At 32.3% G+C, this 14,019-nt stretch overlaps 1 protein-coding gene across 1 annotated transcript; it reads left to right on the forward strand.

Annotated features, from left to right (window-relative positions):
• Positions 1-582: 582 nt before the first annotated feature.
• Positions 583-8,079, forward strand: LOC131602712 (uncharacterized). Its single transcript, XM_058874883.1, has 18 exons — positions 583-911; positions 1,775-1,888; positions 1,972-2,103; positions 2,201-2,263; positions 2,398-2,505; positions 3,003-3,080; positions 3,654-3,746; positions 3,867-3,953; positions 4,480-4,581; positions 4,676-4,795; positions 4,937-4,999; positions 6,475-6,620; positions 6,918-6,999; positions 7,085-7,143; positions 7,239-7,284; positions 7,373-7,464; positions 7,554-7,623; positions 7,725-8,079. The coding sequence occupies exons 1-18, from the start codon at positions 741-743 to the stop codon at positions 7,794-7,796; spliced, it is 1,698 nt and encodes a 565-aa protein (XP_058730866.1). The 5' UTR covers positions 583-740; the 3' UTR covers positions 7,797-8,079.
• Positions 8,080-14,019: the final 5,940 nt, after the last annotated feature.

A 14,019-nucleotide genomic window follows, 5' to 3' on the forward strand; every position in this document is an offset into this window, starting at 1 on the left:
ACTCAAAGATTCAATGGATCTACAAAAAAAAATACAACACAATATATAATAACTAAGTGTGGAGAGACTTCATATCATAGACTTGCAACAATAATATATGAAGATTTTGAAACAACCTTCCAACTAGGGTAACAGTATTGTTGCTTGACATGTTTGGGTTGTGAAAGGAAGAAAATAACGTTGATCTTGGAATTCAGCAGATTTTTTCAATCATTTTTTTAAGAAACAATTATTTATGTTATTTTCACAAGTATTGTCTATTTCTATTAATTTTTCTAAATCATAATTAATTATTGTTACTACATTTTGTGTTAATTTTAAGAATTATTTTCAAAATTAGCATCATCTTTTAATTTGGGTAACATATTTTTTTAAAATTAATTATTAATTAATATCAATATTAATTTTGTTAAACCTTAATTTTTATTAATTAGTGTTTAATGGTAATACTACACCAAAGAAAATTTTTTTTTTTTTTTTTAGTAAAATAGTTTATTTACATTTCATTACATTACAGGAAGAAATAATTTGCTTACATTATTATGAGTTGTTGCAAAATAAAACAACTTTAAAAGCAAATTATTATTTCGTTTGCATCAAATATCGTCCAACCAGGGGTGTAAATACTAAACCCAAATATCACAATTTGCTAACTCGCACGCCTGAATTCATCGCCTAACTCCGTCGCACTGAAACTCGCTCGGTTACCCCATTCGTACAGTCGACCAAAACCGGTACACATGGCCGCGGAAACCGGTGACACCAATCTCGGCGCCACCAAGAAATCCAAGGAGAGTGAGCGCCGTCGACGTCGCCGGAAGCAAAAGAAGATCAATAAGAGTTCTAAGGAACCAGATGCAAACGCATCTGAAGACGTTGACGACACGAATGAAACCACTGAATCACAACAGGTTATCATCTTTCTTATTGTTCTCTGCAAGCATTTTGGTTAGGTTAGGGTTGAAATCGAAAATTGCTCTATCACTATTAATTATATTGTTCACATTTGCTACAGAAAAATTGATTGTGTTTGAACTTGAATTGAGCTCGTTCTTTGGCATATCATAGTTTTAGTATTGGTTAATGATAATTGAAAAAAAAAGAAAAGAGAGTGATATGTTAGTAAGTACGGACACCGGAAACATGACACTGATAATAATTTTAAAAAATAAATAATTTAAATGTAATCACAAGTGTTATGGTCGGTCACACAATTTTTTTAAGAGGTAGTGTCGGTGCTACCGAGGTTAGTGCCTCTAGAATCAATTTGACAATTTTTTCGCACTATTAGTATCTTATTCTTTGTTTTTTGGTTAGCAAATGTTTAGTACTTATTGTGTTAGTAGTGGGGATTTTAATTTTGAACCACCTTCTCCAACTCCTGAGCTGAACCACTTTAACTAGATTTGGGATGAAACCATTTACCATTTAATTTTGTGAGGAGAGAAAGGTTGGGAATTGGCATTACAAAGTGATGAAAAGATTTCTATGATTCTGAGTGTGTGAGGAGAAGCTTGATTATTAATTATTAGTTTAAGACATCTTCCCCTATCAGTATTGTCCATTCTCTTTGATTTCAGCGGCTAAATTTATCCATTTTTGTAACCATTCCATCCAAATTTCAATCACTGATTTCGTCCATTCTTGATACAGATATGTATTTCCTTTTGTAAAAGAGTGGCAATATTCCAGCCTATGTTCTCAAAGGCAACACCATTAAAACTCAAATTGGTAGTGATGCCTATTTAATGTTGTCTTCTGTCTTAAATTTTAGGTTGTCCAACAAGTTGAAATTGAGTATGTCCCGGAAGAGGTAGACGAAGGCTTGGATGAGGAATTTAAAAAAATCTTTGAGAAGTTTAGTTTCAACGAGGTTACTGGTACAGAGGTAAGAAGATTGTGTGAATTGTTTACTTTTAACTGTGTCTCTTCATTTATTGTTTGATAAATTGTTTCCATGGATGAATCTAGGATAATGATAAGAAGGATGAGTCAGCAGAAAAATCAATTACTAATAAAAAGGCAAACTCTGATTCTGATTCTGAAGAGGAAGAAAATGATAATGAGCACAAAGAGAAAGGTGTCTCCAATAAGAAGAAAAAGGTTTAACATTTTATGAAATTTATTTATTTTTTGTTTATTCAATTTAACTATTGTGTTTGCTTCCATAAATATGCTAAAAGTTTTATCTTGTGTTCAGCTTCAACGCAGGATGAAGATCGCCGAGCTAAAGCAGATAAGCTCAAGGCCAGATGTGGTTGAGGTTGGTATACGTTATGTGGTGCTATCCCCAATTATAAACTTTTTGAGTTCTCATTCTTAATCTTTAGTCTGGTTTCACATGGCCATATGCAAATTTAATGCAACAGTTTTTTTTTTTCTCTTTTTCATTTTAAGGTGTGGGATGCTACTTCAGCAGATCCAAAGTTGTTGGTGTTCTTGAAGTCTCATAGAAATACTGTACCTGTACCTAGGCACTGGTGTCAAAAGAGAAAATTTCTGCAGGTTAAGCAGCATTCTTAATTGATAGTTATGTTTTAGAGATGCAAACATTTATAAGGGTTATGAACTTATATGTGGGGTGTATGGATAGAGTTAGGAAGATAACATCGATATGGTTTCTCTTATATGTATGTATGTGGTACTTGCAGGGGAGCAGTTGTGGCAATCACCAAACCTGGAATTGTAGGTGTTTGGCACTAAGTAGCCTGAATCATTTATCTTTTATTCCTTTGTTAGATTGCTTGGGAATATAGGTGTTGTGTAACATGGGCTTATAATCATTTATCCTTTTTTTGTGTAATTTCATTGAACATTTATTTATAACTAAGGTGCTGATAGTTATGCTTTGAATTTTCAGATACCTTTCACTGTGCTTAATGCCCGGGCTGAATTTCTCTTGTCTTCATTGTTTTATAATTAATAATGCCTGGCCACATAATTTCATAGTCATGTACACATGAATTATTTGCATCTCATAATTTTTTTTATTGATTTTGCAGGGGAAAAGAGGTATTGAGAAACAGCCCTTTCAGCTTCCCGATTTTATTGCTGCCACAGGAATCGAGAAAATCAGACAGGTAATGCAATCTCATCTGTTTGCATAAGTTATGACTTATGATTCCTTGTCTGTGTTATTATCCACAAAAAAAGGTAATATTCCAAGAAAACATGGTTTGTGTAATTTACTTACAAAATTAATACAATGTGTGTATTTGGAATGTCACACATCTACACTCTTTTGAACTGGCTTTCATGGTCAAACATTGTTTATAGTTTGACAACCGGATGTTGCTACCGTTGCTTCAAAGTCTTGCTGTCATAAGACAGATTATGGTGGTCTTCTGATTTTTAATTGTTATATGGGGAGAAATTTGTTTATGTTGAAGAAATAATGCACATAATTTGAGTTTTAGATGTTTCAAATAAGCTACAGTACTGGAACACACTTTTTGTTTATATGTTGATGTGTTTTATCCTCCAACTGGTGTTTTATATACTTGTTGATCTACATCAGTTGTTTATTTTCATGTTTCTTTCAACTTAATACAAGACTTTCTCTTTGCAATATATAAGTTCATGTCTTTTTATTTATATTTATTACATTTTCCGTAGTAGCTACTTGTCAGGTTATCTTACATTTTCTCTCGCAGGCTTATATTGAAAAAGAGGACAGCAAAAAGTTGAAACAAAAGCAACGGGAACGCATGCAACCAAAAATGGGGAAAATGGATATTGATTATCAGGTTTCTTTTCTCTAATTTTTTCTAATTTTGCACCATTTTCATAACTTGCATGCTTTTATGTTGTGATAGAAGTCAACTATTTCAATCCTTTCTCAAATGTCTTTGTTGCTTGGTCGCCAGGTTCTTCATGATGCATTCTTTAAATATCAGACAAAGCCAAAGCTGTCATCTCTTGGGGACCTGTATCATGAAGGAAAAGAGTTTGAGGTATAATTCATTTTAAAATGTTAATGTTAGATTTAAAATACTGCATACATACATGCTTCATAGTGGGTTTTCTAAAACCCAAGATCTCGAGGGCTATTTAGTTTAAAAAATGCTTTTGTTTTCACACCCTGTATTCACTTTTAGTTACAAAAATTCCAACTGTTTTCAAATATTTGTATAGGAAACAGTGGAAAGTGAATACAATAAGTTAATTTCTCTATTTTTTATACAAATATTTGAAAACATAAAATAAAATGGAAAACTGTATCAAATTTTTTGTTAAAAGTCAAAATAGTATGAAAACAAACACAGCTTCTTAAACTAATTAGGCCCTAAGCTTTTCTTATCTCATCTCCTTCTTGAGTAGTCGATAGTTCATGGAAACTCTTCACCTTTGTCAAATGCAAAAAATATTTGTGATGGTTGGTTTAAGATCACATTATTTTAACACTTTCTGGTGTGATTTATTCATTGATCTGTGTAAGTTTCAAGATTATATGACATTGTTATACTGCTTGCTGTGCAGGTAAAGTTGAGGGAGATGAAACCTGGCATGTTATCACACGAGTTGAAAGAATCTCTTGGTATGCCTGAGGGTTCTCCTCCTCCATGGCTTATCAACATGCAGGTAAAATCTGTATATTGGAATGTATATGTGATATTATTCTGTCCATGGCTCTTTCTGACATGAGATTTATCTTTTTTTTTTTTTTCTTTTCCAGAGATATGGTCCTCCACCATCATACCCTCATCTAAAGATCCCTGGCTTGAATGCTCCCATTCCCCCAGGAGCTAGTTTTGGTTATCATCCCGGTGGCTGGGGCAAGCCTCCTGTTGATGAGGTACATTTTTTTATATTCACTCATCTCTATTTAAAATAATAATTATAGGTTTCTGAATTTTCATCTCCATTAAGGGGATTTCAACACCCTTCCTCCCCTTTTTCACTTCATTGACTTCTTTACTTGTCTGTGTCTGAGCAGTTCGGGCGTCCACTATATGGAGATGTTTTTGGTGTCCATCAGCAAGATCAGCCTAATTATGAGGTTGGTTTACATAAAAACACCACTTTTCAATTATAGGGGTAACTACTACCCAGTTTAATTGTCCACTGTTTCCCTTTTATGATTTTCGATATCAAAATCAAGTATCCTTTAAGATTGATATTTGAAACTAAGTTATGTTTGGATAATGCATTCGAAAGATTAGCATAATTTAAAGTTCTAAGAAATTTGATTACTTCAATTAAATTTCCTTCAAGTTTATATTTTGTTCTGGTAAAGTATTTATATTTCTTTCATTTGTAAATTTTTTATTTGGTCAAACTGATCAGATTTCTTTTATTAATAAATTTCCTTATTTAGATGATGAAATTATGAAGTGTTATTATCATCTAAAATAAAATACCCTCACTAAATTATAAAACTAGGAAAAAAAAGGTCTTGTTCCTATATTTCAATAATGGAACCATCACAATTATGATTCGGTGAGTACTTGTTCTCGATACTGTTGGCTTTGACTTTGAGATATTATTGGCAGTATCAATAAGCAAGAGTTATAATCATCACATCAGTTGTTGCTTTTGTCGAGGACATTTTATATTACTGTTTCTATTCCAACATCAATGATACTGGGATCAAGAAGTATTCTTTTGTCTCACATGACATGTTCGCTAGGGAAAAGAGGTAAATTTGAGAAGTCCCTAAAGCCTGTTTGATAGTACTGATGTCCCTCCCCATGTTGGCCATCATTGCTGTCAACGACTATTGGGATATTGCTGGAAATCAGTGATGACAAAACTATTGTAGTGAACCTCGCCCTGCTGCTGCCGGTGTTACTTTGTTGCCATGATGAGGGTAAAGATCAGGGCAGATCTTCAGTGGCACTGTTGCTAGGCGGTGTGAAGGTCACTACAGGAGAGAAGATGAAGATAAGCATCATATGAGCAAATGATGTGAAGTGAGACTCAGGGAGTGGATTTCTGTAATTCCACCTATTTTGCTGGTGTTTAATTTCCTTGGTTTTGGGTGTAAAAAGTACCGGATCTAGTTGCTTCAAAAGCTGTTTTGATGTGAAGTATTTTAAATGCCTCCAAAATATTTTATCTAGACATAATTATGGAATTCCCTTCTCTCTGATACGGGTCCTCTTCTGTTTTAAAACCACTGTACCGAATTTCCTTCTTAAAAAGTGTATGATTTTAATGTAAAATGAAATTATAAATGTTGAAAGAAATTAAGATGCTTGGATTCTAAGCCGGACAAGATCCCAGTGCTTTATATTTTGAATATTAAGAGGATGGGTGGCACTGAAGGAGGATCATCTTTTTTTGAAGTTTGGGTTGGCTGTTGCCACTGTGCAAAGGAGTCTGCTTATTGGTTTTATTTTTCTTTCTGTCAATAACTCTTGCTATCGGATTCTTTTTTCTGAATTCTGGGTTTATTAATACATACCATGTAAAAGCTTCAGTTTCTATCATATATTCCTAGTTACATTTTACATAAATGTTCTCTCAATCCAGGAAGAGCCAATTGATAAAACCAAACACTGGGGTGACTTGGAAGAGGAGGAGGAGGAAGAAGAGGAGGAAGAGGAGGAGGAAGAGGAAGAAGAAATGGAGGAGGAAGAACTTGAAGATGGTACTCAATCAGTTGATAGCCTGTCAAGGTATTGTTACATTTTATTATTATTTTCGTCAATTGTCTAGGTTTTTTTAAAATTTTTTTTATTGGATTAACATAGTAAATGATCAGTCGAGGTGAAATTAAGAAACCCATCATGTGGTAAATTTAGTTAGGAGCGATTAATAATTAACTAAGCTGACTAACCACATGAATGTTTCATTGGTTCTTAAATTTAACCTTTTGCTGAGCTGATCCATGTTTATAGTTCTCTTTATATTGGTGGTTAGTTTTGTGTATATTTTGTTTGTGGAGCTCATATTTTTTGTGTTTTTATCTTCAGCACACCCACTGGGGTGGAGACACCTGACATTATTGACCTTCGTAAGCAGCAGAGGAAGGAACCTGAAAGGCCTCTTTATCAAGTGAGTCTTTCTACTTCTGCTCTTCCATCAGCTTTAATTTCTCTTGATCAGTTAGTTGATGTCTTTAATCATATTTTCTGTTAAGGTCCTTGAAGAAAAGGAGGAAAAACTTGCTCCTGGAACTTTGCTTGGAACTACACACACGTATGCTAAATTTGTTTTATTTTTTATAGTATTTTTGTTTTGTTTTTTCCTTTTCTTCCATCACAATTGTTTGTATCATGATAATTTCTCTCCAGTTATGTGGTTGGCACTGGGACTCAGGACAAGTCAGGGGCTAAAAGGGTAAGATTAAGAATGAAGAGTTTCTCACTATATTTTTTGGGGTGTGTGCCATATTTTCTTGTGGGATAACACGTTATATGGTTTCCAGGTTGATTTGCTTAAAGGTCAAAAGACAGATAGAGTGGATGTCACTTTACTGCCAGAGGAGTTGGATGCCATGGAGAATGTTTTACCTGCAAAGTATGACTTATTTTTTATATTGTTTTGTTGCCCGATAGTGATTTCAACATCGTCTATCTAGTTTGTTACATCTTCTGGAAGTATTCCAGGTATGAAGAAGCAAGGGAGGAAGAGAAATTGCGGAGTCAGCGTGAGGATTTCAGTGACATGGTTGCTGAGGTGTGTTGTGCTAAATCCTCAAATCATACAAACCTATACCTTTTTTCTCAAAAAAAATTGGTCTCGATTTGTATATTTAATTATCTCTTCACCTGGTGCAGAACGAGAAGAAGAGGAAGAGAAAGATGCAAGAAAAAGATGGCAAGTCCAAGAAGAAAGACTTCAAGTTTTAAGGTTGTTAGGCTCCTCTTTATTTTGCAGGTAAATGGAAGACATGGAAGTTATCTACCCCATCAAATTGTCATTTTCCATAAGCAACTGAGGATTCGAATTTAGATCGCATCTGTATAATACTGTTGTCTGCAAGTTGTTGTTTTGGATAGGAATATTCTACTCATGTAATATTAGGATGAAAACCTTTTACAGAATTTGGAATTTGTTAATAAGTCAGATACTTAAGAGATTCACATCTTATGTTTTGATTTGAATGAATCCATTTGGGATATTTTGCTGAAAGGGATGCATGTAGGGTTCTCTACCATATTCTTGTCCCACTGCCAACGTCTAAATGGAGGGTTCTAATTGGTTTTGGCTTTTGATAGTGGAAATTGATATGCATGTAGTTAGATAAATTTGTGGTCCTTTGGCAGATGAGCAGTGCTTTTCATTTGGCAACAAAATGTTGAATCTGAAAGTCAGAAATAGGAATCCATTATTCATGGCTGTCCTTATTTTCTAGATATAGACCCATATTTGATAGCTTTTCCCCACCATCTACGGTACTTATCAGATGGAAGATTCGGCTACTACGGTTGTGATGCTTGTGTGGGCACACGATTAACATGCAACCTTTCCTCTATACCACATTGCATCTTAGTGCTACACGATAAATAAGGTGGACCTTTGTTACCGAGTTAGCCAATTCAACAAGAAAGATCTTAAGAGGATTTAGATTGAAAAGGACATAAGATTTGTTATTTAGCGATATAAGTTGTGTGATTGTTAAAGAGGATTTAATATAAAATTGTTTAAAATTTTTTTTTTTAGAAACCTTGTTAACTGAGTTATTTTTTTTCAAACCAAACTGTTTGTTACGATGCGATGAACTATTTTAATTAACATGTAATTTTTTTAAACTTTTTTTTTAATTATAAAATTCTTTTTTTTTTTACTAAAGATCATAAAAAACTACCTTTAACCTTTCTAGACAAACCCATCAATGGGAACTAAACCATGGACAATGGCGTGGGCCAGTGGCAAAACTAACGGCGATAAGGAAAGACAATATCTCAATTCACCCCTTGATACTCTTAGACATTTGGCACAATTAGATTAACGTCTTCTGCTTATGGGGTTACACATCAGAAAATATTTTTTTGCCAAAATTTAGTTTTTTCAGACCTACATTTACGAAAAGTACTTTAAAATGCTAAACGTTGAAAAAAATTCAAATTAATCTAGTTCAGGGAATCTTCCGTAGATATAGTTTCGGAAAGTCTTAAAAATTGAATGTTCCGTAGACGTACCTACGGAACATTCTATTATATTTTAAACCAACTATGTTTCACTCCAAAACTCCATTTTTTTGTTCAACGACAAAGTAATACAGCAAAAAAAAAGTACATACACTAGTGTGCAGTCAACTCAATGTTATATAATACATCATATGCATCATCTAACGGGTGATATGTCATATACACAATCAAAATAAAGTACATCAATGTAAAAATACAGACATCAAAATAATCAGCACGATCACTACTGTGTGTGCTGGACAACATCTGCATCCTCTCCTCTGCCTCTCGTGCCTCATATGCATCCACCATCCCCTCTGCCGACTCCTTTGCCTCCATCGTCTACTACCCCACCTGTCTTGGCATGATGTCTACGATACACTAGTGCCCCATATGCCACCTCCATGATATCATCTAGTATACGCCTAACACCAGACCCCTTAGGGAAGAAACCAGCCTCAATGTCTGCACGCGCTATATCAACTATCTGACGATAGCGAGGAATCACATCCTGAGTGTGGTCCAACTAAGACTGCTTCTCCTGCAATATCTCCCAATGAACTGGACTGAGTGGTGATCCCGTTGCAGTGTGAACCATGTAGGGGTGTGACACAGTGAAGAACCAAGTGATGTAACCATCGACACAACTCCAGTCTGACTCTGGTCTGGTCTCTCGAGCCTCGTCCGAAACCATGTGTTGTTGATAGTCAGCAAAGATCTCATCTATATGCCGACGGGTCAACCCGAGAGGAGAAGAGACCGAAGGGTGGCGAGGTATCGTTTGCTAGTAGCCGAACTGCCGCATGAAGCACTCTAGAAGATATGGAACAGTGATGGTCGAACTGCATGCCAACCATCCAGAGAATAATGCAATGTCATCAAACGGGCGCGTCTCACGGTGAGAAGCGTCCGCATGAGTAAAATTATTAAGTAGTGTAAAATTGTACTATAAATTGAGAGTTATGTTAATGCATATTTAGCTGCTTAGAATTTAATTGATTGTGTCCCATGACATTTCATAAAGTATTTCATTCACATTTTCAACATTAAAGACAAGTGTAAATGAGTGATAACTCAACACCTACTAAATAACAAATTATCTTGAGAGTAAGAATAAATTGGTTCTTCAATCATATTACAATGAAAAATTAGAATACATATTAATTTTTAAAACATTTCATCATTGAAAGAGTCAATTTATTAATGTCTTTTTGTCTAGATCTAAGTGTCACTTTATCAAATGCAAATTACTCCCTCCGTTTTTTATTATAAGTCGTTTTGGGAAAAAAAATGTATTTAAATACATGTCGTTTTACAATTCCAATGAATAATTAATGTTATTTTTCCTATTATACCCTTAAATATTTATTATTCTCTCTCCTTTCAATTATATAAATTTATCTTCCACATGTCACTTTCATAATTTCTCATTTTCATACAACAATTATTATTTTTCTTAATCTGTGTGAAAAGTCTAAAACGACTTATAATAAAAAAAGGAGGGAGTAACATTTATGCATGTTTTGTTGCTTGGATCTAACTTGTTGTGTCCCATAATCTTAAAGATAAGTGCAAATTGCTAGCATGTTTGAATGATATTTTTTAAAATAGTATTAAGATGAGATGTCAATCAATTATAATCAATAAAAAGATAAAGTTGACAATAATAAAAAGTTTAAGATAGTTGTAATAATTTGAAATAGATGTGGTATAGATGTGATTTTGAGACTGATTTAGTCAAAATAAAAAAAGTCATATGACTTTGATCGATAGAATTCAAAGTTATAATGGACAAGATATAATATGATTTTGAGATAGATATGGTGAAAATCATAACAAAGCTAAATAACGATATTGTGTAGTAATGAATATATATAGAATTGTCATTCATTTGTGTATTTATATAGAATTGTCAATTAAAATAAAATAGGTATTTTGTTGATAGTGCCCCGTGATAAAAATACAAAATTTGACATTTAAAAATAATAATTGTGTCTCAATTAAAGACATATATTAATTAAAATAAAATAGGTATTTTGCTAATAATTCTCTGTGAGAAAAAAAATTGACATTTAAAAATAATAATTTTGTGTCTCAAATAAAGACAATTGTTAATTAAAATAAAAAAGTATTTTGCAGATAGTGGTCCGTTAGTAAAGTAAAAATTTTGACATTTGAAAATATATATTTTTTAATAATTTTAAATAATTTTTTAATAATCATAAAATAATTATATTAATTTATTTATGTTTAGAAAACTAGAAAGAAAAAAAAATTGAGAGAAAAAATTAAAATGAAAGTGAAAATATAATAGAGTAAAAGACAAGAGAGAGAAAGGTAAGTAGGAGTGAAATAAAAAATAAATGTGGAGAGAGAAGTGAAATAGGATATGAATTGTAAAAATGAAAAATAATAATTTTAAATTTGAATTTTAAAATTTAAAAAGAGAAAAAAAAAAAAGAAAAGAGAAGGACTGTGAGAGGGGAAAAGAGAGAGAAGAGAAAATGGAGAGACAAGAGTGTGGAAATCGTGGAAAATTTGGTAAATAATAATAAGGCACTTATAATGTAATGAAATAGAGAGAAGAGATTTAATAATGTAATGAAATAGAGAGAAGAGATTTAATAAGTATATTTGTTATTTACTGATAAACTTTTTTTATAATGTAATTTTTTTATCTGAAAAGATAATTGTAAAAGAACATTCAATTAATTTGTTATAGTTAGATAATAGAAGCATAAAATCAAGTTAACAAACACTTTATGATAAAGTTAAGAGTTAAAAGTATCTTTACTCTATTATTTGAGCCAATTTTAAAAAAATTTCTCTTTAAACCCTAATGGTCTAATTCTACATATTAAATTTTTTAATAATTTTTTTATTGTGAAATGCCCACATGATAAAAAATAAAAAATATTACTCCTATATTATAAGAGTGAAATTACACTAATAAAATTATAGATAAAACTATAAAAGTAATCAAAACTCTTCCAAGTGATTGAGATAAAACTATTTTAACTCAAATTAATCATAATTGAAATCAATATTCTAAGAAACAAGATTACAAAGAATATCAATAACTATTTCCATAAAGTTCATAGTAGACGTCGACACAATGGACAAGTGTAAGTTGATGAACGATTGATGCATTGTTGAATCCATGAGCCAATACAATTTTTATGAAAAACATGCGAGCAATTGGTACGAACAAATTCTGACTTAGTGCAAAATTCCTCCAAACAAATAGGACATTGTTCAGTTGATGTTATGGCAGAAAGATGCACATTCATCTCTAATATGTCATGTTTTTCATAGTTGTTTGTAACCATTTCTCTAGCAAATTCTTCCAAAGTTGGTAGAATCGCATAAAATAAATGAGCTGGCACGAAAGAAAATTCGGTGTACATGACACCATTATTATCTCCTTCCGAACAATTACATAAAATTTCAATAGGAATCTTTACAACTTGTTTGATTATAGTTGTAAAATCGGACATAAGGATTGTTGCATCTGATTGAAAAGGTAAAATTGTGTGGCTAAACTCAAAATCAATGAAAAAACAATTCTCAAAATTATGAATTTTATGCGAAGATACGGTTGTTTTACTAGTTGAATGCACTTCGAATTCGATGGAGGTATCCATGGATGAACTAGTGATGAAGATTAAGTGTTTCTTTTTTTTGTTGACAAACTGCTTAGAAGAAAGTAGAATATAAACTACAAATTTCTTTTGGGGTTTAAGATCTCGGTTCAATCTGTTTGATATGATTTGTTTCTATATATAATGCTAGAGCTTATTATGTTTGATATGATTAAGTGTTTTTAAATCTATAACATTGATCAGATTTCATGATCCAATCATTTAATTTTTTATATCTTATTTAGATTTATTGTTAAGAAAATCTTATTTTTCCTAGATATGGCAAAAGTTTGGTTTTCATTATCTTGTTTCGATAATAGTCAAACAAATCTTTTTCTATTAAATTTAAATCTTTATTAAAAACTCTCTTGGTACTCATGCACATTACAGGAATTAGACATATATAAAATTTTATAAATTTAATTTACCTCTCTCTTATATTCAATAAGTATGTGCATGAGTACATATGTAATTATTTAAAATGGGTGAGTGAGCTTGCTTGATAATTGTATGCGATAAATTGTTGGTTTAGAGTTTTATGATTGACAGTAACATCTATTTATATTTATGTATTAGTTATAAATAAGTTGTTGATATTATAAATTAATAGTTTTTTAAAGAACAAATATATTTGAAATGAATTAAATTAAGTTAAACAATTTCTAAAAAAGTCAATTTCTAAAAAAATTATTAAATAATATATATTGTTCTAGATAAGCCAAAGGTTCAAAAGTCAATGCTTAATCAACTTAAAGTCATCACATAAGATATTCAATGTGTATTTTGTGATCTTCATTTTTTACTATACTCATCTCGAATTATGAGTTGACTCGGATGTTGGAGTGTACCTTGCAGTGCATATCCACCCTCGCGCCATCGTATTGGAGAACAACACCACTGGTTCAAGATTTTTCATCATCAGTGACAACGTTGTCTGCAGGAATTAACTTATAATTCCCATAGAAATTCCACGAATGGATCGTCCTAAATCCAAAATTTAATCGATACTAGAATAATCAAGAAAAGGAGATAATTACCTCCAATATCATACTGATGATCATTGATCAACCTTCCAATTTTATATCACCTCAATTATTCATCATTGATGAGATCCGTACCGTAACAACTTCCTACATATATACGCTACCGGAGTACTTCCTCCATATGGAGAATAATCCCTAAACGATTAGTGAAAGCCCGCGTGGTACCATAATTCCTAGAGTGCAACGAGGTAAACATAATCTTGAATACACACTTACCACGGATTGTGATGATTACCATAGAGAATTACAAGACACACT

The sequence above is a fragment of the Vicia villosa genome, linkage group LG5 (genome assembly GCF_029867415.1).
Source record: "Vicia villosa cultivar HV-30 ecotype Madison, WI linkage group LG5, Vvil1.0, whole genome shotgun sequence".
Taxonomy (NCBI): Eukaryota; Viridiplantae; Streptophyta; class Magnoliopsida; order Fabales; family Fabaceae; genus Vicia; species Vicia villosa.

Coding starts and splice junctions, on each gene's coding strand:
- LOC131602712 (XM_058874883.1), top strand. CDS start 741: ATGGCCGCGGAAACCGGTGACACCAATCTCGGCGCCACCAAGAAATCC. Junction 3,747..3,866: donor AAATGGATATTGATTATCAG/GTTTCTTTTCTC, acceptor CTTGGTCGCCAG/GTTCTTCATGATGCATTCTT. Junction 3,954..4,479: donor ATGAAGGAAAAGAGTTTGAG/GTATAATTCATT, acceptor CTTGCTGTGCAG/GTAAAGTTGAGGGAGATGAA.